This window comes from Cherax quadricarinatus, chromosome 52, assembly GCF_038502225.1.
Source record: "Cherax quadricarinatus isolate ZL_2023a chromosome 52, ASM3850222v1, whole genome shotgun sequence".
NCBI lineage: Eukaryota > Metazoa > Arthropoda > Malacostraca > Decapoda > Parastacidae > Cherax > Cherax quadricarinatus.
In genome coordinates this window covers 4,375,092-4,400,613 of record NC_091343.1, presented here as the reverse complement: position 1 = coordinate 4,400,613, position 25,522 = coordinate 4,375,092, and the positions used below count along the sequence as shown (strand labels likewise).

Here is a 25,522-nt window from a genome sequence, read left to right as displayed (position 1 = left end):
CCAAATTTCAAAAAAAAAAAATTTTTTTTCTTATGAACAGATAATCTTTTCCCAATCATAAGGACACCAAAAGTATGAAATTTGATGGAAAACTTACGGAATTATGTTCTCACGAAGTTAGCGGTCTCGACGATGTTTACGCATCGGCGATTTTGCCCACTTTGAGCCCTATTTTCAGCCAATTCCAGTGTACTAGTTAACAAAAATCATACCCATTTTGCTAGAACTCCATTTTTTCTATCGAATGAGTACAAGAAACCACCCATTTACCGATTTCAACTATCCAATACAGTGATCAGAATTTAGCAATTTTGCCAATTTCACACAAATTTCAAAAGATGCCAATTTCCAAATAGGGTCAAGAATAAACAAGAAAGACATTCCTGGCACTAAAATAACATTTTTCTCTGTTCATTAGTCATGTCCCCACACCCCTCTTACATTCTTTTGCTTTCCATTTTGAATTTTTATTCTCACAAAAAATAGAAGATTTACTGTTATGCAGTCTACTGCATTAGTGTAGAAATGGTATAAATAATATTGGCACAGTTGTGAAAGAATATTAGACTCACCAGTTGACGTGTATTGGACGCTTAGCATGATTTGTTTACTTTTGAACTTCGGTAAAAATCGAATATTTTTGCTACTTTGAGCTCAATTTCAAGGTACTTTTCATTGTAAAACTAGTCAAAATCATCTCAATTTCTGTAATATGTCTTCCATTCTGTCAAATGAGACCAGGAAAACTAGAATACAACAATAAATACCATACGAAAATACAGTGCAAATTCGCTGTTTTAATCCAAAAACACGGTCAAAGTTTTTTTTTCTCATTATGCACTGTGTGCTGCAGGATTTTTTTTATACTGCGCACACTGACCACATAGACCCATTCTTTCATATGTAGGCCTACCAGCTTTCTCTCACTAGATTTGAAGGCGCTAGAATTTATGAGTACTAGTACGTCATGGACCCTGGCACGTAAGCCGTACTAGTACGGCCGAAACCCTGAAAAGGTTAAACTTTCACCTCTCTCTTACTTACAGCTGCCATTTTCCTTTTGTCCCATCTACCTCTTACTCTAACTAGCTACAACTAGATAATGATCCGACATATCTTTTGCAGGTAGGTAGTATGTGATGAATGGTTTGAAAAACCGACAAGTTGAAGATTGAGACACTTATGCAGCATATGGGAATCTTTATTCAGGAAACGTTTCGCCACACAGTGGCTTCATCAGTCCAATACAAAGAGGAAGGCGTAAGGAGAGGAGGAGTATGAGGTAATCAGTCCCTCAGCCTGGAGTCGATGTGTTCAGTCCATCAATCTTGTAGAATGTACAGCATAGGGCCGTAGACGTGGCTTATATACTGTAGTGAGGTGAGGTGAAGCAGGCGGAGGCGGGGTCATAGTGGTACCATCCACTAGTCGAAGTAGGTCTTCGTCCAAAGGTTGAACAAGTGTTGAAGAATTCTTTGTAACAAGTTTCCATGATGCTGCAGTGTCTGACAGTTGTGATGAATGGTTTGAAAAACCGACAAGTTGGGAATCTTTATTCAGTATATAAGCCACGTCTACGGCCCTATGCTGTACATTCTACAAGATTGATGGACTGAACACATCGACTCCAGGCTGAGGGACTGATTACCTCATACTCCTCCTCTCCTTGCGCCTTCCTCTTTCTATTGGACTGATGAAGCCACTGTGTGGTGAAACGTTTCCTGAATAAAGATTCCCATATGCTGCATAAGTGTCTCAATCTTCAACAGGTAGGTAGTAGGTTGGTAGACAGCAACCACCCAGGGAGGTACTGTCGTCCTCCCAAGTGAGTGTAAAACAAAAGCCTGTAATTGTTTTACATGATGGTAAGATTCCTGGTGTCTTTTTCCTGTCTCAAACATGCAAGATTTCAGGTATGTCTTGCTACTTCTACTTACACTCAGGTCACACTACACATACATGTACATGTTTATGTATACACACTCGCCTGAATTTTCTTTGATTTTATCTTAATAATTCTTGATGAAAATGAGAAAAAATTTTGGAGCGAGATAAACAAGTTAAGAAAGTCTAGGGAACGAATGGATTTGTCAGTTAAAAACAGAGTAGGGGAGTTAGCAGATGGGGAGCTGGAGGTATTGGGTAGATGGCGGGAATATTTTGAGGAACTTTTATATGTCAAAGAAGAAAGGGAGGCAGTAATTTCATTGAAGAAGCGCAGGATGCGAGTGTGGGAGAGGTGCATGAGGCATTACGTAGAATGAAAGTGGGTAGAGAAGCTGGAACTGATGGGATCATGACAGAAATGTTAAAAGCAGGGGGGGGATATAGTGTTGGAGTGGTTGGTATTTTTGTTTAATAAATGTATGAAAGAAGGAAAGGTACCTAGGGATTGGTGGCGAACATGTATAGTCCCTTTATATAAAGGGAAGGGCGACAAAAGATATTGTAATTTTTTTTTTTTTTTTTTCAAACAAACCGGCCGTATCCCACCAAAGCAGGGTGGCCCAAAAAGAAAAACGAAAGTTTCTCTTTTTAAATTTAGTAATTTATAGAGGAATAAGTTTACCGAGTATACCAGGAAAAGTGTACGGTAGGGTTATCATTGAAAGAATTAGAGGTAAGACAGAATGTAGGATTGCAGATGAGCAAGGAGGTTTCAGAGTGGGTAGGGGATGTGTAGATCAAGTGTTTACATTGAAGCATATATGTGAACAGTATTTAGATAAAGGTAGGGAAGTTTTTATTGCATTTATGGATTTAGAAAAGGCATATGATAGAGTGGATAGGAGAGCAATGTGGCAGATGTTGCAAGTATATGGAATAGGTAGGAAGTTACTAAATGCTGTAAAGAGTTTTTATGAGGATAGTGAGGCTCAGGTTAGGGTGTGTAGAAGAGAGGGAGACTACTTCCCGGTAAAAGTAGGTCTTAGACAGGGATGTGTAATGTCACCATGGTGGTGGTTCTTCTTCAACAAGTCGGTCGTCTCCCACCGAGGCAGGGTGACCCAAAAAAAAAGAAAGAAAATCCCCAAAAAGAAAATACTTTCATCATCATTCAACACTTTCACCACACTCACACATTATCACTGCTTTTGCAGAGGTGCTCAGAATATAACAGCTTAGAAGCATATACGTATAGAGATACACAACATATCCCTCCAAACTGCCAATATCCCAAACCCCTCCTTTAAAGTGCAGGCATTGTACTTCCCATTTCCAGGACTCAAGTCCGACTATATGAAAATAACCGGTTTCCCTGAATCCCTTCACTAAATATTACCCTGCTCACACTCCAACAGATCGTCAGGTCCCAAGTATCATTCGTCTCCATTCACTCCTATCTAACACGCTCATGCACGCTTGCTGGAAGTCCAAGCCCCTCACCCACAAAACCTCCTTTACCCCCTCTTTCCAACCCTTTCGAGGACGACCCCTACCCCTCTTTCCTTCCCCTAGAGATTTATATGCTTTCCATGTCATTCTACTTTGATCCATTCTCTCTAAATGACCAAACCACCTCAACAACCCCTCTTCTGCCCTCTGACTAATGCTTTTATTAACTCCACACCTTCTCCTAATTTCCACACTCCGAATTTTCTGCATAATATTTACACCACACATTGCCCTTAGACAGGACATCTCCACTGCCTCCAACCGTCTCCTCGCTGCTGCATTTACCACCCAAGCTTCACATCCATATAAGAGTGTTGGTACTACTATACTTTCATACATTCCCTTCTTTGCCTCCATAGATAACGTTTTTTGACTCCACATATACCTCAACGCACCACTCACCTTTTTCCCTCATCAATTCTATGATTAACCTCATCCTTCATAAATCCATCCGCCGACACGTCAACTCCCAAGTATCTGAAAACATTCACTTCTTCCATACTCCTCCTCCCCAATTTTATATCCAATTTTTCTTTATCTAAATCATTTGATACCCTCATCACCTTACTCTTTTCTATGTTCACTTTCAACTTTCTACCTTTACACACATTCTCAAACTCATCCACTAACCTGTGCAATTTTTCTTTAGAATCTCCCATAAGCACAGTATCATCAGCAAAAAGTAACTGTGTCAATTCCCATTTTGAATTTGATTCCCCATAATTTAATCCCACCCCTCTCCTGAACACCCTAGCATTTACGTCTTTTACAACCCCATCTATAAATATATTAAACAACCATGGTGACATTACACATCCCTGTCTAAGACCTACTTTTACCGGGAAGTATTCTCCCTCTCTTCTACACACCCTAACCTGAGCCTCACTATCCTCATAAAAGCTCTTTACAGCATTTAGTAACTTACTACCTATTCCATATACTTGCAACATCTGCCACATTGCTCCTCTATCCACTCTATCATATGCCTTTTCTAAATCCATAAATGCAATAAAAACTTCCCTACCTTTATCTAAATACTGTTCACATGTATGCTTCAATGTAAATACTTGATCTACACATCCCCTACCCACTCTGAAACCTCCTTGTTCGTCCGCAATTCTACATTCTGTCTTACTTCTAATTCTTTCAATTATAACCCTACCGTATACTTTTCCTGGTATACTCAGTAAACTTATTCCTCAATAATTTTTACATTCTCTTTTGTCCCCTTTCCCTTTATATAAAGGGACTATACATGCTCTCCGCCAATCCCTAGGTACCTTCCCCTCTTTCATACATTTATTAAACAAAAGTACCAACCACTCCAACACTATATCCCCCCCTGCTTTTAACATTTCTGTCATGATCCCATCAGTTCCAGCTGCTTTACCCCCTTTCATTCTACGTAATGCCTCACGTACCTCCACCACACTTACAGTCTGCTCTTCTTCACTCCTAAAAGATGGTATACCTCCCTGGCCAGTGCACGAAATTACCGCCTCCCTTTCTTCCTTAACATTTAAAAGTTCCTCAAAATATTCTCGCCATCTACCTAATACCTCCCTCTCCCCATCTAACTCCCCTACTCTGTTTTTAACTGACAAATCCATACTTTCCCTAGGCTTTCTTAACTTGTTTAACTCACTCCAAAATTTTTTCTTATTTTCATTAAAATTTCTTGACAGTGCCTCTCCCATTCTTTCATCTGCTCTCCTTTTGCACTCTCTCACCACTCTCTTCACCTTTCTTTTACTCTCCATATACTCTGCTCTTCTTATAACACTTCTGCTTTGTAAAAACCTCTCGTAAGCTACCTTTTTCTCTTTTATCACACCCTTTACTTCATCATTCCACCAATCACTCCTCTTTCCTCCTGCCCCCACCCTCCTATAACCACAAACTTCTGCCCCACATTCTAATACTGCATTTTTAAAACTATTCCAACCCTCTTCAACCCCCCCACTACTCATCTTTGCACTAGCCCACCTTTCTGCCAATAGTCGCTTATATCTCGCCCGAACTTCCTCCTCCTTTAGTTTATACACTTTCACCTCCCTCTTACTTGTTGTTGCCACCTTCCTCTTTTCCCATCTACCTCTTACTCTAACTGTAGCTACAACTAAATAATGATCCGATTTATCATTTGCCCCTCTATAAACATGTACATCCTGGAGCCTACCCATCAACCTTTTATCCACCAATACATAATCCAACAAACTACTTTCATTACGTGCTACATCATACCTTGTATATTTATTTATCCTCTTTTTCATAAAATATGTATTACTTATTACCAAATTTCTTTCTACACATAGCTCAATTAAAGGCTCCCCATTTACATTTACCCCTGGCACCCCAAAATTACCTACTACTCCCTCCATAACATTTTTACCCACTTTAGCATTGAAATCCCCAACCACCATTACTCTCACACTTGATTCAAAACTCCCCACGCATTCACTCAACATTTCCCAGAATCTCTCTCTCTCCTCTACACTTCTCTCTTCTCCAGGTGCATACACGCTTACTATAACCCACTTTTCACATCCAATCTTTATTTTACTCCACATAATCCTTGAATTTATACATTTGTAGTCCCTCTTTTCCTGCCATAGCTTATCCTTCAACATTATTGCTACTCCTTCTTTAGCTCTAACTCTATTTGAAACCCCTGACCTAATCCCATTTATTCCTCTCCATTGAAACTCTCCCACCCCCTTCAGCTTTGTTTCACTTAAAGCCAGGACATCCAGTTTCTTCTCATTCATAACATCCACAATCATCTCTTTCTTATCATTTGCACAACATCCACGCACATTCAGACTTCCCACTTTGACAATTTTCTTCTTCTTATTCTTTTTAGTAATCTTTACAGGAAAAGGGGTTACTAGCCCATTGTTCCCGGCATTTTAGTTGACTTTTACAACACGCATGGCTTACGGAGGAAAGATTCTTATTCCACTTCCCCATGGATATAAAAGGAAAAGTAATAAGACCAAGAACTATTAAGATAAAATCAAAGAAAACTCAGATGAGTGTGTATAAATAAACGTGTACATGTATGTGTAGTGTGACCTAAGTGTAAGTAGAAGTAGTAAGACGTACCTGTAATCTTGCATATTTATGAGACAGACAAAAGACACCAGCAATCCTACCATCATGTAAAACAATTACAGGCTTTCGTTTTACACTCACTTGGTAGGACGGTAGTACCTCCCTGGGTGGTTGCTGTCTACCAACCTACTAATATATTTAATATATTTATAGATGGGGTTGTAAAAGAAGTAAATGGTAGGGTGTTCGGGAGAGGGGTGGGATTAAATTATGGGGAATCAAATTAAAAATGGGAATTAACACAGTTACTTTTTGCTGATGATACTGTGCTTATGGGAGATTCTAAAGAAAAATTGCAAAGGATGAGTTTGAGAATGTGTGTAAAGGTAGAAAGTTGAAAGTGAACATAGAAAAGAGTAAGGTGATGAGGGTATCAAATGATTTAGATAAAGAAAAATTGGATATCAAATTGGGGAGGAGGAGTATGGAAGAAGTAAATGTTTTCAGATATTTGGGAGTTGACGTGTCGGCGGATGGATTTATGAAGGATGAGGTTAATCATAGAATTGATGAGGGAAAAAAGGTGAGTGGTGCATTGAGGTATATGTGGAGTCAAAAAACGTTATCTATGGAGGCAAAGAAGGGAATGTATGAAAGTATAGTAGTACCAACACTCTTATATGGGTGTGAAGCTTGGGTGGTAAATGCAGCAGCGAGGAGACGGTTGGAGGCAGTGGAGATGTCCTGTCTAAGGGCAATGTGTGGTGTAAATATTATGCAGAAAATTCGGAGTGTGGAAATTAGGAAAAGGTGTGGAGTTAATAAAAGTATTAGTCAGAGGGCAGAAGAGGGGTTGTTGAGGTGGTTTGGTCATTTAGAGAGAATGGATCAAAGTAGAATGACATGGAAAGCATATAAATCTATAGGGGAAGGAAGGCGAGGTAGGGGTCGTCCTCGAAAGGGTTGGAGAGAGGGGGTAAAGGAGGTTTTGTGTGCAAGGGGTTGGACTTCCAGCAAGCGTGCGTGAGCGTGTTAGATAGGAGTGAATGGAGACGAATGGTACTTGGGACCTGACGATCTGTTGGAGTGTGAGCAGGGTAATATTTAGTGAAGGGATTCAGGGAAACCGGTTATTTTCATATAGTCGGACTTGAGTCCTGGAAATGGGAAGTACAATGCCTGCACTTTAAAGGAGGGGTTTGGGATATTGGCAGTTTAGAGGGATATGTTGTGTATCTTTATACATATATGCTTCTAAACTGTTGTATTCTGAGCGCCTCTGCAAAAACAGTGATTATGTGTGAGTGTGGTGAAAGTGTTGAATGATGATGAAAGCATTTTCTTTTTGGGGATTTTCTTTCTTTTTTGGGTCACCCTGCCTCAGTGGGAGACGGCCAACTTGTTGAAAAAAAAAAAAATGTAAAAGAAAATTAAAAGTGAATATAGGAAAGAGTAATATTATGAGGATAACAAAAAGATTAGGTGACGAAAGATTGGATATCAGATTGGAGGGAGAGAGTATGGAGGAGGTGAATGTATTCAGATATTTAGGAGTGGACGTGTCAGCAGATGGGTCTATGAAGGATGAGGCGAATCATAGAATTGATGAGGGAAAAGGGCGAGTGGTGCACTTAGGGGTCTATGGAGACAAAGAACTTTATCTGTGGAAGCAAAGAGAGGAATGTACCAACATTCTTGTATGGGTGTGAAGCATGGGTGATGAATGTTGCAATGAGAAGAAAGCTGGAGGCAGTAATGTCATGTCTGAGGGCAATGTGTGGTGTGAATATAATGCAGAGAATTCATAGTTTGGAAATTAGGTGTGGGATTACCAAAACTGCTATCTAGAGCGCTGAGAAGGGGTTGTTGAGGGGGTTCGGACATGTAGAGAGAATGTAACCAAACAGAATGACTTCGAGTGTGTGTAAATATGTAGTGGAGGGAAGGCGGTGTAGGGGTCGGCTCAGGAAGGGTTGGAGTGAGGGGGTAAAAATGGGTTTTGTGTGCGAGGGCCTTGAACTTCCAGCAAGCGTGCGTGAGTGTATTTGATAGGAGTGGAGACAAATGGTTTTTAATCCTTTGACTGTTACAAGCCCCTTTCTGAAACTGTCATTCTACGTCAAAAATTTTTTTAAAAAAAAAAAAAAAAAAAAAAAAAAAAAAATCTTATGAAATGATAGAGAATCTTTTCCCGATGGTAATGACACCAAAAGTACAAAATTTGGTCGAAAACTCACGGAATTACGCTCCCGCAAAGTTAGCAGTCTCGGTGACATACATGCATCGGTGATTTCTATCAGCTGAGCACAAGAAACCACCTATTTACCAATTGACCTATCCAACAAAGTGGTCAGAAATTGGCAATTTAGCCAATTTCATGCAAATTAAAAAAGATGCCAATTTCAAAATAGGGTCCAGAATAAACAATGTAGACATTCTTGGCACTAAAATAACATATCCTCTGTTCATTAGTCACATCTCAAGGCTCCTCTTATATTACTATTGCTTTCTATTTTTATTTTTTATTCATACAAAAAATACAAAATTTACTGTTATGCAAACTACTGCATTATTGTAAAAAATGGTATAAATAATATCAGTGCACTAGTGAAAGAATATTAGACTCCCCAGTTGACATGTATTGGACGTGTGGTGTGATTTGCTTACTCCTGAACATTGGTAAAAATCGAACATTTCCGCTACTTTGAGCTCAATTTCAAGGTCGTTTTCATCATGAAACTAATCAAAATCATCTCTATTTCTGTAATATGTTTTCCATTTTATCACCTGAGACCATGAAAATGAGAATACAACGTTAAATACTATATGAAAATACATACACCTCAAAGTCGGCGTTTTAATCCAGGAAAATGGTCAGGTTTTTTTTTTTTCATTATGCACTGCGTGCTGCATGATTTTTTTTATGTGGTGCACATTGACCACACACCCATTCTCTCACATGTAGGCCTACCAGCTTTCTCCTGCTTGATTTGAACCCGCTAGAATTTACGCACATAAATACGTCCAAAACAGTGGCGCGTAAGACATATATGTCCAAAACAGTCAAAGGGTTAATATTTGACGTGCTGTTGGAGTGTGAGCAAAGTAACATTTATGAAGGGATTCAGGGAAACCGGCAGGCTGGAATAGAGTCCTGGAGATGAGAAGTACAGTGTCTACACTCTGAAGGAGGAGTGTTAATGTTGCAGTTTGATAACTGTAGTGTAAAGCACCCCTCTGCCAAGACAGTGATGGAGTGAATGATGAAAGTTTTTTTTTTCGGACCACCCTGCCTTAGTGGGAATCGGCCAATGTGTTAATAAAAAAGTAATAAATTAATAATGCTACTAAACTGTTGTATCTGGGCATAACTGTTGTATCTCTGCATAAGCAATGATTACGTATGAGTGAGGTGAAAGTGTTGGATGATGAAAGTACAGTGGAACCCCGACGTACGATATTAATTCATTCCAGAAGTCTGTTCGGGTGCTGTTACCGAACAAATTTGTTCCCATAAGGAATATTGTAAATTAGATTAGTCAATTTCAGACCCCCAAAAATACATGTACAAAAGCACTTACAAAAATACACTTACATAATTGTTCGAGTTGGGAGCTGATTGTAAGGCGGGGGTCCACTGTATTTTCTTTTTGGGGATTTTCTTTCTTTTTGGGTCACCCTGCCTCGGTGGGAGGTGGGAGACATGTCGAGACAAAAAAAAAAAAAAAAAAAATCTTTTGCCCCCTCCTTCTTTTGTCATAAGCACTGATGACAACAGGATAATTTTAAAAGCTTCTACATACATTCACCCAACTTTACATTCTTGTTTCTCAAAAGCACTTATTCCTGCAATATTTCCTTTCCAATTTATGAATCCTAGTCTGAGACAGAGTCATGAGGAAGTATGATCTAGAACATGAAAGATACCAGATGCAATAGTGCGGTAACTTCAGCAAAATTAACAAATGAACTTAACTCACCTGATAATTCTCCAGCATAGGATCACTCATAGCTTCACGTAGTAACATACCATCAGTCATATACTTGAGAACAGTTTTGGATGAGGAACAATCTTCAAAACGGATGGAATAACCAACTTCCTGTCCAAGAGCAACATCCATTTCCTGTAAATATACAGAGTTTCTGACAGTGAAATTCATCCCAGACACAAAACTAGGAAAATACAGTAAATTAAAAAATAGATACAGAACAGCATGTGCACAGAATCCTTTTCCAGTTTCAAACACTTATGGCAATAATATTGTAAAAAATGCACTGAAACTGAAGATTTCTGTATATAATAGCTGAACTAAGACTTTTGTTTGCAGGTTGTAATTAGAATGCCCAGATTAAATTTTTGAACAAAGATGACAGCTACACAGGGGGAAGGTACAATGTACCATTTGATTTGCAAAATCAAAATGAGACAAATGTTAGGAGCCACCATCGTCAATATGAGAGGGATCCTCCATCCAAACCAAGTATCGGATTGTAGCCCCACAATTTCTTGGGAATGAATGGAAAAAAAACCATCAGTACTACAAGTTTTGCAAATTAAGAGTTCAACAATGAGGCCAACTACCTAAAGGGGTTTTTATTCCCTGAAGCCACATTGCACATGAATGGAAGAGTTAGTGGCACAATGACAATGTGGGGTCAGTTAACCAACATGATGTTCGTGAACATGTGCACAATATTCTGAAACTGTCTGGTGTACACTCATGTACAACAGTCATACATCCATTTTTTTTCATGTGCTAACCGTCAGAAGAAATGTGTACGTACCTTGATTTTTTATAACATATCACATCTCCCACTAAGGCAGAAAAAAAAAAAACACGTTCACTATTTTTCACTAAATCTGTCTTCCCGGAGGTAAGCTGACAATTGTTCATACAACCCTCTGAACTGCAACCTCCCCACTGCCCACCCTTCTTAAGTGTGCCAACAACATACATTCGACCTACAAGAATCAAGTCCAGCTAACCAGTTTCCCTAAATAAATTCCTAAACGTTATCTTGCTCACACTCCAATAATACATCAGGTCACAAAACCCACTTTCATCCCCCCACCCACCCACACACACACACCCACACACACACACACTAAATACAAAAACCATGGAGAAAAAAAAATGCAAACAAACCCTGCAACCACATATAAGCAAATACACATTTATTAGAAAAAAAAAAAAATACAGCTTGAGGATATTCAAACCCTTAGCACTTGACTCTTCCTTTACCTCCTCCCTCCAACCTTATCTGAAAAGGCCCCTCCCTATCCTCCCTTCCACCCTTGATTTAAATGCCTTCTTAGTTATCTACTCTGCTCTCTTTAAATGCCTATACCACCAACAACCCCTGCTTGTAGTTTGTATTTTTTTTTGTTTTAACTCAACACCAGTCTCCCATCAAGGCAACAATTGAACTCAACTGCCATATTTTACTAAGTGTGCTTGACATTAAAATATATACTTGTGTATGCTACAGAATTATCCAGTTCTTAGTTGCAAGAGTTGTAACCAGACACTGTCCAATAAAACAGCACACTTTCATACTGGAGAGTGACTGAGTAATTATCTTGACATCGAAGTTATGACAAATGTATTGAGCATGATGGCCTATCTAATGAACCCAGCACTTCCCTGATATCATGCCTTTAAACTTCTTGTGGTAGTTTATGAAGGATTGTTCTTTCCAGATACCAGTTACTGACATTAAGACATTCCATGCAAGAAAAATGATGGCATCAGAAAAGTCACACCAGGTATGTTTGCTGGGTCACCTCACAGAAAAGACCCGGGCTGTGACCATACCAGAGAATCACTTCGAAATCCCATCCCCTTCACAATAAACAGAATAAAATGGAGTACTAATTAGGTGCATTATAGCCACTAAGGTTCTACTTGTTAACATTTTGTTTAAATAAACTTTTGAACACAGAAATGAATTTGGACACAGAATGGTCATATACAGTACGCATATGAAATATACTACAGCATACATTTACATATACTGTATATCAAACTCGTTTATGAAAAATTAACTTTAATTTATTCACCTTAAAATCCTATTTTCTTTAATGGCACAAAAGCTTGAAGAGACTCACAAAAGCATGAAAACCTAAATAGTACTGACCTCTGCAACTCTCTGTGCGACTGACATTGCAGCTACTCGCCTTGGTTGTGTACAGGCCACGGCTTTTTTTCCTCGAGCTCGTGCGAACTCAACACACCACTGTGGCATTTGTGTAGTTTTACCGGAACCTGTTTCACCAACCAAAACTATAGTTTGATGGCGATCCAACAGGTCAAAGAATTTATTTCTATACTCCCAAACCGGTAAGCCAATTCTTTTCCTGCAAGATACATTTAGATATATGCATTAATTTATACTGCTATCCCTTACCAATATAAACAGTACATACATACTACACACTGGAATAATGTATAAATATTACAACACAGATCGCCCTTGTTTTATGCAAATTCAATATTTTGTTATGAACCAATTTTTATCATTAAATCAGTACAGTGGAGACCGCAAATTCGCGGTTCCATATTCATGGATTCAGTAATTCGCGGATTTTTCCTCAGAACCTAACTAATAATTATTCGCAGAAATCCCCGCAAATTCGTGGATTTTTTTTTTTTTGGCCTTTTTTCGTGACAATGTATAATTTTTTATACATTTTAATGCTAAATATTAAGAAAAATATAATTTAATAATTTTGTAACAGAAATATTAACGTAACTTCAGCAAAATTTCCATGTAAAATATAATACTTTTACTAAATTAAATTATTACTGTACACACCTACCATCCGACTTACGAGCTGCTCGACATACAACCATTCGACTTATGACAGTGTGTTTTATGCCAAATTTCTGGGAAATAAACAACTGTTTGTGTTGTATAGTGTTTATCCTAAACCTTACAGTATAAAACACAGTACTAACAGCATAAAAAGAAAAAAAATTAAATTTTTTTTTTTTTTTTTTTTTTTTTTTTTTTTTTTTTCAACAAGTCGGCCGTCTCCCACCGAGGCAGGGTGACCCAAAAAAGAAAGAAAATCCCCAAAAAGAAAATACTTTCATCATCATTCAACACTTTCACCACACTCGCACATTATCACTGTTTTTGCAGAGGTGCTCAGAATACAACAGTCTAGAAGCATAAACATATAAAGATACACAACATATCCCTCCAAACTGCCAATATCCCAAACCCCTCCTTTAAAGTGCAGGCAATGTACTTCCCATTTCCAGGACTCAAGTCCGACTATATGAAAATAACCGGTTTCCCTGAATCCCTTCACTAAATATTACCCTGCTCACACTCCAACAGATCGTCAGGTCCCAAGTACCATTCGTCTCCATTCACTCCTATCTAACACGCTCACGCACGCTTGCTGGAAGTCCAAGCCCCTTACCCACAAAACCTCCTTTACCCCCTCTCTCCAACCCTTTCGAGGACGACCCCTACCCCGCCTTCCTTCCCCTATAGATTTATATGCTTTCCATGTCATTCTACTGTGATCCATTCTCTCTAAATGACCAAACCACCTCAACAACCCCTCTTCTGCCCTCTGACTAATACTTTTATTAACTCCACACCTTCTCCTAATTTCCACACTCCGAATTTTCTGCATAATATTTACACCACACATTGCCCTTAAACAGGACATCTCCGCTGCCTCCAACCGTCTCCTCGCTGCTGCATTTACCACCCAAGCTTCACACCCATATAAGAGTGTTGGTACTACTATACTTTCATACATTCCCTTCTTTGCCTCCATAGATAACGTTTTTTGACTCCACATATACCTCAACGCACCACTCACCTTTTTTCCCTCATCAATTCTATGATTAACCTCATCCTTCATAAATCCATCCGCCGACACGTCAACTCCCAAGTATCTGAAAACATTCACTTCTTCCATACTCCTCCTCCCCAATTTGATATCCAATTTTTCTTTATCTAAATCATTTGACACCCTCATCACCTTACTCTTTTCTATGTTCACTTTCAACTTTCTACCTTTACACACATTCCCAAACTCATCCACTAACCTTTGCAATTTTTCTTTAGAATCTCCCATAAGCACAGTATCATCAGCAAAAAGTAACTGTGTCAATTCCCATTTTGAATTTGATTCCCCATAATTTAATCCCACCCCTCTCCCAAACACCCTAGCATTTACTTCCTTTACAACCCCATCTATAAATATATTAAACAACCATGGTGACATTACACATCCCTGTCTAAGACCTACTTTTACCGGGAAGTAGTCTCCCTCTCTTCTACACACCCTAACCTGAGCCTCACTATCCTCATAAAAACTCTTTACAGCATTTAATAACTTACTTGAAAGTAGTTTATTAGATTATGTATTGGTGGATAAAAGGTTGATGGGTAGGCTCCAGGATGTACATGTTTATAGAGGGGCAACTGATATATCGGATCATTATTTAGTTGTAGCTACAGTTAGAGTAAGAGGTAGATGGGAAAAGAGGAAGGTGGCAACAACAAGTAAGAGGGAGGTGAAAGTGTATAAACTAAGGGAGGAGGAAGTTCGGGTGAGATATAAGCGACTATTGGCAGAAAGGTGGGCTAGTGCAAAGATGAGTAGTGGGGGGGTTGAAGAGGGTTGGAATAGTTTTAAAAATGCAGTATTAGAATGTGGGGCAGAAGTTTGTGGTTATAGGAGGGTGGGGGCAGGAGGAAAGAGGAGTGATTGGTGGAATGATGAAGTAAAGGGTGTGATAAAAGAGAAAAAGGTAGCTTATGAGAGGTTTTTACAAAGCAGAAGTGTTATAAGAAGAGCAGAGTATATGGAGAGTAAAAGAAAGGTAAAGAGAGTGGTGAGAGAGTGCAAAAGGAGAGCAGATGATAGAGTGGGAGAGGCACTGTCAAGAAATTTTAATGAAAATAAGAAAAAATTTTGGAGTGAGTTAAACAAGTTAAGAAAGCCTAGGGAAAATATGGATTTGTCAGTTAAAAACAGAGTAGGGGAGTTAGTAGATGGGGAGATGGAGGTATTGGGAAGATGGCGAGAATATTTTGAGGAACTTTTAAATGTTAAGGAAGAAACAGAGGCAGTAATTTCATGCACTGGTCAGGGAGGTATACCATCTTTTAGGAGTGAAGAAGAGCAGAATGTAAGTGTGGGGGAGGTACGTGAGGCATTACGTAAAATGAAAGGGGGTAAAGCAGCTGGAACTGATGGGATCATGACAGAAATGTTAAAAGCAGGGGGGGATATAGTGTTGGAGTGGTTGGTACTTTTGTTTAATAAATGTATGAAAGAGGGGAAGGTACCTAGGGATTGGCAGAGAGCATGTATAGTCCCTTTATATAAAGGGAAAGGGGACAAAAGAGACTGTAAAAATTATAGAGGAATAAGCTTACTGAGTATACCAGGAAAAGTGTACGGTAGGGTTATAATTGAAAGAATTAGAGGTAAGACAGAATGTAGGATTGCGGATGAGCAAGGAGGTTTTAGAGTGGGTAGGGGATGTGTAGATCAGGTGTTTACATTGAAGCATATATGTGAACAGTATTTAGATAAAGATAGGGAAGTTTTTATTGCATTTATGGATTTAGAAAAGGCATATGATAGAGTGGATAGAGGAGCAATGTGGCAGATGTTGCAAGTATATGGAATAGGTGGTATTCCATATATATAAAAAATTAAATACCAAAATAAAATAATAAAATAAAGTAATTACAAAAATGTGATGTTGATATTCAGTAGAAAGGCTCGACTTACGTCCATTTCGACTTACGACTGGTTGGTCGGAACCGAACTCGGTCGTAAGTCGGATGGTACATGTATTTACCATACACATACCAAAGAAAATGGGGTTGCATAAATTACAGTATACTAAAGAAAATGGGCTTGCATGAATTACAGTACATATGGGAGATTCTAAAGAAAAATTGCAAAGGTTAGTGGATGAGTTTGGGTGTGTGTGTAAAGGTAGAAAGTTGAAAGTGAACATAGAAAAGAGTAAGGTAATGAGGGTATCAAAAGATTTAGATAAAGAAATATTGGATATCAAATTGGGGAGGAGTATGGAAGAAGTGAATGTTTTCAGATACTTGGGAGTTGGCATGTCGGCGGATCGATTTATGAAGGATGAGGTTAATCATAGAATTGATGAGGGGGAAAAAAGGCGAGTGGTGTGGCGAGGTATATGTGGAGACAAAAAACGGTATCTATGGAGGCAAAGAAGGGAATGTACGAAAGTATAGTAGTACCAAAACTCTTATATGGGCGTGAAGCTTGGGTTATGAATGCAGCAGCGAGGAAGCAGTGGAGATGTCCTGTCTAAGGGCAATGTGTGGTGTAAATATTATGCAAAAAATTCAGTGTGGAAATTAGGAGAAGGTGTGGAGTTAATAAAAGTATTAGTCAGAGGGCTGAAGAGGGGTTGTTGAGGTGGTTTGGTCATTTAGAGAGAATGGATCAAAGTAAAGTAGAATGACATGGAGAGCGTATCAATCTGTAGGGGAAGGAAGGCGGGGTAGGGGTTATCCTCGAAAAGGTTAGAGGGAGAGGGTAAAGGAGGTTTTGTGGGAGAGGGGCTTGGACTTCCAGCAAGTGTGCGTGAGCGTGTTAGAAAGGAGTGAATGGAGACGAATGGTATTTGGGATCTGATGAGCTGTTGGAGTGTGAGCAGGGTAATATTTAGTGAAGGGATTCACGGAAACTGGTTATTTTTATATAGCCGGACTTGAGCCCTGGAAATGGGAAGTACAATGCCTGCACTCTAAAGGACGGGTTCGGGCTATTAGTGGTTTGGAGGGATATGTTGTGTATCTTTATATGTACGTATATGCTTCTAAGCTGTTGCGTTCTGAGCACCTCTGCAAAAACAGTGATTATGTGTGAGGTGAGAGTGTTGAATGAATGTAAGTATTTTCTTTTTGGGGATTTTCTTTTCTTTTTGAGTCACCCTGCCTCGGTTGGAGACGGCCGGCTTGTTAAAAAAAAAAAAAAAAAAAAAAAAAAAAAAAAAAAGAGGGTAACAACGGTATTTTACATTCTAGCAGTGGGAAACATAGCAGTACAGTACTGTATACAGGTTTATCTTTACATTTACGTATTTTTTTTTTTTTAAGGGTGATGTATGAAGGTGAGTTTGAAACTGAATTAGAGAGTTTTGGGGGCATATTCAATATAAAAAAATCCTACCCCATATGGTACATGAAGGGAAAAGCAAAACTGTGAGCTTAAGGTTCATTTGAAGTGGTGCTTTAAGGTGTTTTCTAGGATAGCTTTTATAGTTTTATTAGCAGTTTCTTGATATCATTTGATAACATGACTGGAAGCAGCTTGAAACTGGGCTCAAAGTAGCAGAATTATTAGATTTTCGAGGATTTTCCTGGGGTTATGTAAGGCTTCCCTACAGCTTCCCACCCACCTGGTGAATGTGTTTTTAATAGGTCTGACTCACTTATTTGGATACCATAAACCACGACCAATCATTTCTGGTTATATTGTATTATCTGAGGAATAGGGTAAACCTGATTTTTTTGTAGTGAATTCAAAATGGAAGGCAGGTAAGTATAATATAGGAGAAGCCTGGGAGACATGAATAATGAACAGAGGAAATGTTTTAGTGCCTGGAATTTATTTTTTTTTTTATGGGATTGTTTTCAACAGAGAGTATAACAAACAAAATAAAGTCAGTTGACCACATGAAATCACTGGTCTACAGATGGCTCCAACTTCATCCTGTTCCCTATATGCTTGACTACACAATTAAAGGTATTAAAATGAGCTGATGTAGATAACAGATCTTAAGCTTGTAAATAAAGTTAGGAACCTCTTAATATAACCTTAGAAAACCCTGTGAAAAAAAATAGATTTTAAAATCATCAATGAATGATGGTCATGATGTAGTATGAGTATAGATAGACCATCAAATGGCACAGATGTATTTTTAATATTTTATCAGACAAGGAGAAAAAATGAAATGGGGATAGACTTGGGAATATGCACAATTTTATTAATCTAGAAGAATTAATCACCCCAACACAACAAATGAACAAAAAAATAATATTCTCCCCCCCCCAAAAAAAAAAAAAGCCAAACTTGCACATTATCAAATTGTTGCTATTATTATTACATTCATGGAAGAAGTGCCAAACCCATAGGGGTCACACAGCACCTGGGAAATTATTCAGAATCAAATTCAAGAAGGAAAGTAGCTGCACTTCTCTGGACAGAGCCTATTGCTGGCACCATGGCAATTCCCCTAAAGGAAGTGTCAAGAGTTACACAGGAATTCAGAGTAACTAAGTTAGTTAACCTATCCAGTGTGGAACACTAGAGCCTCTTACATGTATAACTATTAGTTAACCTCTCCCACATGTTTACAGCAGTGAAACACTGGAGCCTCTTACCTGTATAACTCATAATATCTTGGAGTGAATGGCAGGTTTGTGAAGGGATTAAGAGACATGGCAACAGCTCCCCTTTGAACACTTAAGGGTGGATTAACACCAGGTTTTATAGTAGTTTCATTTGATCTTATTACATTCGAGTTTAAATTTGTGCTGCTGCTGCTGTATCCACTTTCACGGTCAGACTCGCGTTCATAGTCAGGGGCATATCTGCAAAAATTGAACATTCTTTACAAAAATATTCAAAATTTAAGTTACAACACAGATACATATTAAAACATTAAATTATTAATACCCAAGTAAACTACACTCATAAGAACATAAGAATGAACACTATGAAACAGAATTCTTCTCCAGGCTGAGGGACTGACAAACTCAAATCTACATCTTCAAGGGTGATGGACTGACTACATCATCTTCACATCTCTACTGCTCCTGCCTGCTTTGTGTACTCGACTGAAGAAGTCTATTGTGTAGACGAAACGCTTTGGAATAAAGATGCCTAAATGTTGTCTGCGTGTCTTACTTGCAATCCCGAGTACTGTCGTAGAAGCTAAAACGTTGTGTAGTTTTAAAAATAGGTTAGATAAATACACAAGTGGGTGCGAGTTGGACCTGACTAGCTTGTGCTAGTAGATATGATGCCGTGCTCCTTCCTTAAGTGGATGTGACCTGAACCTGACTAGGATGGGTCAGTGTTATAAGCCGGTAAGCAACTTTGACCTGTCTTGCATGGGCCATTAGGGCTGCAGTAGTGTTCCTTCTCTCTTATGTTCTTAGCCTTTCTTATTAGTTTGGTGAGGACTAATGCATAGTGTTTACTAGTATTTTTGTTTTTTAAGCACTGTCTATATTGCTTTTCATACTGATGTTTCTTATCGATGGATCTTAGTATGCTGTTAGTGGTTGTTTATTAATGTTTGTTAAGAGGAAGGTTGGATAGTGCTCAGTAGTGCTGTCTGTGATTATCCCTGATTTAAGGGGAGCTAGTATATTAGTCCATATATGGTCAATTATGGTTTGTCAGCCTGGTTGGTTTTGTTATAGCTGGTATGAGTCGTGTGTTGTTCATATTGTTGATGAAATCAGTTACTGGCTGGTCATCTGTTAGGCCAAGGTTAATGTTGAAGTCTCCGACTAGGAAGTGGGGGTGCTTGTTCATTTGGTTGTTTGTTATTAGTGTTTTTAATTTATCACTAATATTTGGGATGTTTGTACGAGGCATCTGATAAATGGCACTGGTTGTTATAGGAGTCTTAAGGTTTTTTACAGTAAAATTTGCAAAAATATGTTCTCCACATTCATCACTATAGCAGGTGCTGTTACAACATGATACAGTGGACCCCCGGATTAAGTCGTCATCGGAATAAGTAATATTCATCCGGAATAAGTAATATTCATCCAGAATAAGTAACATTTTTCTGTCAAAATATTAGCTCAGTGAACGTCACTGAACTCGGTATGAGTCATTCGTCCGGAGCATGTTCGCGCGGCCTGAGTAGCCCCAACACTCCACGTACAGCCAGTGTGCCATTGTTTATCAGTCAGTGAGGACAATCCCATGCATTTACATGATACATTCTGTATCATTCCATTCTTTTTAGTGCTTGTAACTGCTAAATAAGCTACCATGGGAGCAAAGAAAGCTTCTAGTGCCAGCCCTTTGGTAAAGAGGGTGAGAAACACTATAGAAGTCAAGAGATCACTGCAAAATACGAAAGTGGAGTGCGTGTCGCCGAGCTGGCCAGGTTGTATAACAAACCCCATACAACCATTGCTACTATCATGGCCAAGAAAAAGGCAATCTAGGAAGCTTTGTTGTGAAAGGTGCAAATATGCTTACAAAACAGAGATCGCAAATACTGGAAGATGTGGAGTCTTTGTTGTTGGTGTGGATCAACGAGAAACAATTGTCAGGAGATAGTGTTATGCAGTCAATAATATGTGAAAATGCAAGGCAGCTGCATGATGATCTCGTAAAGAAAATGCCTATAACTAGTGCTCATATTGGCCAGCAAAGGCTGGTTTGAAAGATTTAAGAATCGTAGTGGCATACACAGTGTGAGACTGCCAGTTCTGACAAAAAAGCAGCTGAAAAATATGTTCAGGAAATGAAGGGGTACATAGAGGACGAAAAATTAAAACCCCAACAAGTGTTCAATTGTGACAAAACAGGACTCTTTTGGAAGAAAATGCCAGAGGACCTACATTACTCAGGAGGAAAAGGCACTCCCAGGACATGAGCCTATGAAAGACAGGCTGACTCTCATGTTTTGTAGCAATGCTAGTGGGGATTTCAAAGTGAAGCCTTTACTGGTATATCACTCTGAAAATCTCAGCGTGTTCAAGAAAAACAGTGTTATCAAGAGTAAATTGTGTGTGATGTGGAAGGCAAACAGCAAGGCATGAGTCACACGGGACATTTTCCTTGATTGGTTCCATGATGTGTTTGGCCCCAGTGCGAAATAAATTGGAACACACCTCAATGAACACATTAACGCATGTAGGAATGATAACTTGAACAATGCCTGCATACAACACTGGAATTCCCCCAATTGCCTCATGAAATTCAACGATGCTCGACTAGTAATCAGAGAGCCAAATTTCCGCAGACGTAAATGCCTTGAATCATCATTAATCGCTGTTTTTAACACAATCAAGCAAAATAAAGGCAGCTTCATCATCTCTGAAGTATTAGCAAAAATCCTCCTCGAAACAGTAAACCCTGCCATCACATAGTCTCTGCTACACAAGACAACAGAGAAGGAACACTGAAAGAGTTCTTCTCAGATCCAACCACCAACAGAAATACTTGTCTAGCCTATTTTTATGTTACCCAAGTAATAGCTTTTATAACCTCTTACTCATGTGCAAGTTGATTGTTGTACTGTGTGGTATTACTACTACTACACATTACAACTTATATTACTACTACAACCACTAGTATTACACCTCACTCGGAGCCTATACATACCCTCTGTGTCCATGTATTGTAGAAGAATGGTATACAATACGGACAAAATGAAAACTGAGACACACATGCAACATCTGGGTACCTTAATTGTAGACATTTCACCATCCAGCGGATTAATCAGTCTTATTAACTCATCTTTTGTATATAGTTCTACTGTCTTCTAATTATGTCCTAGAATCTGTGATAAAGCCACTGGATTACCTGGAGAGAGTTCCGGGGGTCAACGCCCCCGCGGCCTGGTCTGTGACCAGGTGAAACGTCTACAATCAAGATACCCAGATGTTACATGTGTGTCTGTGTCCATGTATTATTTGTAATGGCTTGATAAAGCTCCTGGAGAGCGAAACGTTGTCACAATAAAATGTCACATTAGTTGTACTTGTGTCCTTTTAATTTACATCTACAAAATAAAGATGTGCAGATGTTGGAGGCATTTAATGCATTAACTTGTTGGTATTAAATATCACTGGTACATTGTATGATGAAAATGATTTTGAAAACCAACAGGTTGAAGAACGAGACATTTTTGAGATAAGATTTCGTTCGGATTTTTAACCCCGGAGGGTTAGCCACCCAGGATAACTCAAGAAAGTCAGTGTGTCATCGAGGACTGTCTAACTTATTTCCATTGGGGTCCTCAATCTTGTCCCCCAGGATGCGACCCACACCAGTCGACTAACACCCAGGTACCTATTTGCTGCTAGGTGAACAGGACAACAGGTGTAAGGAAACATGTCGAAATGTTTCCACCCGCCGGGAATCGAACCCGGGCCCTCCGTGTGTGAAGCGGGAGCTTTAGCCACCAGGCTACCGGGCCATTACTTAGGAATCTTTATTGAGGAAACGTTTCGCCAGCCAGTGGATTCTTTAGTCCAATACAAAGAATAAGAGAGGAAGGTGAAGAGTGTGAGGTAATCAGTCCCTCAACCTAAATTATTATTATTATAATCAAAAAGAAGCGCTAAGCCACAAGGGCTATACAGCCCCTCAACCTAAAGTTGATGTGTTCAGTCCAATAATCTTGAGAAATATTACATTCCTCAAGACTGAGGGAGTCAACGTTTCGACTCCAGGTTAAGGGACTGATTACCTCAAACTCTTCACCTCTGTGCTGGACTGACGAAGCTACTGGCTGGCGAAACGTTTCCTCGATAAAGATTCCTAAATATTGGACAAGTAATTGATGAAGTTAATACATTAATATTATCATGGGTGCCACGAGGCAGCTACCAGGTCACTACTACACCCACAACCCTCACCTGCTCTTCTGACAAGTTAATCTTATGTTAACATACACCTGCACAACCTAAACCTCCACCAATAACTTAATTTACACAATTCTATGCACAATAATGGTTGTGTAATGTAGCAAGCTGCTGGTGCTGCAGCAGCAGCAGCAGCCACTTATCTTCTCTCCTCTCTCATATTCTTCTACCTTTTTCGAAGTGTCGACGGATCGATGTCTATTTTTCGCTTGGACATGTTAATGAGGTGGAGTGGTTGTTGTGGTGCAGTAGTTGAGGCTGGAGGGAAGGTTGAAGAGTTGACAACAACACTCCAGTCTACTGCTGCTGCTGCTGCTCCTCTCAACTGGTACTATGGTTCTCTCTCTTACACTTATCCTTACTATAATACTCAAAAATAACATCATAAATGATAAGATATATATTAAGCGTATCCCTTCAATATATTATGTACGTTTCCATCACTAAACTGATTAATAATTATGGCTTTTTTTTACAGGTTAAGTTCAATTCAAATAACGACAAAGGACATTATTTATTTATGGTTCGTTTTACAACGTCAGTAATTTTATTCAGGTATACACACATATACTTATATATATTATCATACATAGCAATATAAATGTAGATAACCTGGGATAACTCAAAAAAGTCAAAGTGACTTATTTCCAATTGAGTCCTTGATTAATTAATTAATTAATATAAAGTCAATGCAGTAGTTATAAATAATCCATATTTATATATTTATCATACATTGCATTACTTGGCTTTACTGGGTTACCCTAGTTTCATTTCAAATTTATTATATTCATAAATAAATAAGGATGGAGGGACAGTGGCCCATACTTGGCAGGTGTTTCTCAGATCTAACCATTTTTACACATATATGTTTAACATGTCAAAGCTGCTTCAGTAGACTGGTCCCACTAGTGATGTAATGGTTTAGAAAACCGACAAGTTGAAGAATGATACACTTGTGCAACATTTGGACATCTTTATTGAGGAAACGTTTTGCCAGCCAGTGGCTTCTTCAGTCCAATACATTTTTGCTAATTTTACTGTAAAAAAACTCAAAACGCCTATAACAATCGGTGCCATATACCGGATACCCCACACAAACATCCCGAACTTCAGTATCATGTTCAAATTAATAAATAAATAAATTAAATAACAGACAAATGAACAAGCACCACCTTCTCTTAGCTGGAGACTTCAATATCAACCTTGGCCTACCAGATGATCAGACTGTAACTAATTTCATCAACAATATGAACAACACACTTCTCATACCAACAATAACTAAACCAACCAGGCTGACTGAGACAAGTGCAACCATAATAGACCACATATGGACCAATATACTAGCCCCTTAAATCAGGGATAATCACAGACAGCACTACTGACCACTACCCTACCTTCCTCTTAACAAATATTAGTAAGCCACCACTCGAATACAACAAAGTTTCATTTAGACTCCATGACGAGGCCTCAATAAGGAATTTCACAGCAGACCTAGAGACTGTTGACTGGCCTACAGAATTCTCCAATGCCAATGGTATTGACGATTGGACAGACATTTTTCTTGACAACATACTTAGACTATACAACAAACATTGTCCTATAAAAACGAAACAGATCAAGAATAAACGGCTTGGTTGCCCATGGCTAACCAGCAGCATTCTGAAATCCATTGATAAGAACCACCATTATGAAAAACAATATAGACAGGGCTTAATACACAAAGATATTCTTAAACAATATTCAACATTTCTCACCAAATTAATAAAGAAAGCCAAACAACTGTACTACTCCAGCAGATTCACTGACACAAGAGGAGATATAAAAAAGACCTGGAAAACATTTTCCCAGATTCTGGGGACCCACAAACTGAAAAAAAACAAGATTATTGTTCTAACTAAACCTCATGAAACACCACTGTATCCCACTGATACAGCTAACAAGATAAACGACTTCTTCTCAAACAGGATCTAATCTCGCCAGTAAAATCCCACGTACCAATGCCCGTGCCGGGGACTACCTAGATGGGAATTTCCCAAATTCCTTCTATCTTGTACCAACTGAGCCCACGGAAGTCACCGCGATCATAAAGTCACTTAAAAATAACTCGGGGAATCTGTCTCACGTCCCACCATTATTGTACAAGCGAGCGGCCCATGTCCTTTCGCATGCTTTTACATTACTTTTTAACAAGTCACTAGAAACTAGCACTTTCCCGACTCTACTCAAGACAGCAAGGGTTACACCAATACATAAAGGTGGTGACCCTACAGACGTAAATAACTATAGGCCAATATCAAACTTACCATTGCTATCCAAAATCTTCGAGAAACTCGTGCACAGGAGACTATATTCATTTATATCGTCACAAAACATGCTCAACCCCTGCCATTTTGGATTCAGGAAAAATAAAAGCACTAAT

General features: G+C 38.9%; 1 protein-coding gene across 1 annotated transcript in view; it reads right to left on the bottom strand.

Moving 5' to 3' along the window:
• The window catches only part of Dhx15 (DEAH-box helicase 15), a 77,394-nt gene extending 53,967 nt beyond the window's left edge, over positions 1-23,427 (bottom strand). The window contains exons 1-4 of the mRNA XM_070096013.1: positions 23,274-23,427; positions 18,865-19,074; positions 12,589-12,808; positions 10,431-10,574 (exon numbers count right to left, since the gene is read on the bottom strand). Coding sequence (XP_069952114.1) covers positions 10,431-10,574; positions 12,589-12,808; positions 18,865-19,074; positions 23,274-23,320 — 621 coding nt within the window. The 5' untranslated portion in view covers positions 23,321-23,427. The remainder of the gene's footprint in view (positions 1-10,430; positions 10,575-12,588; positions 12,809-18,864; positions 19,075-23,273) is intronic.
• Positions 23,428-25,522: the final 2,095 nt, after the last annotated feature.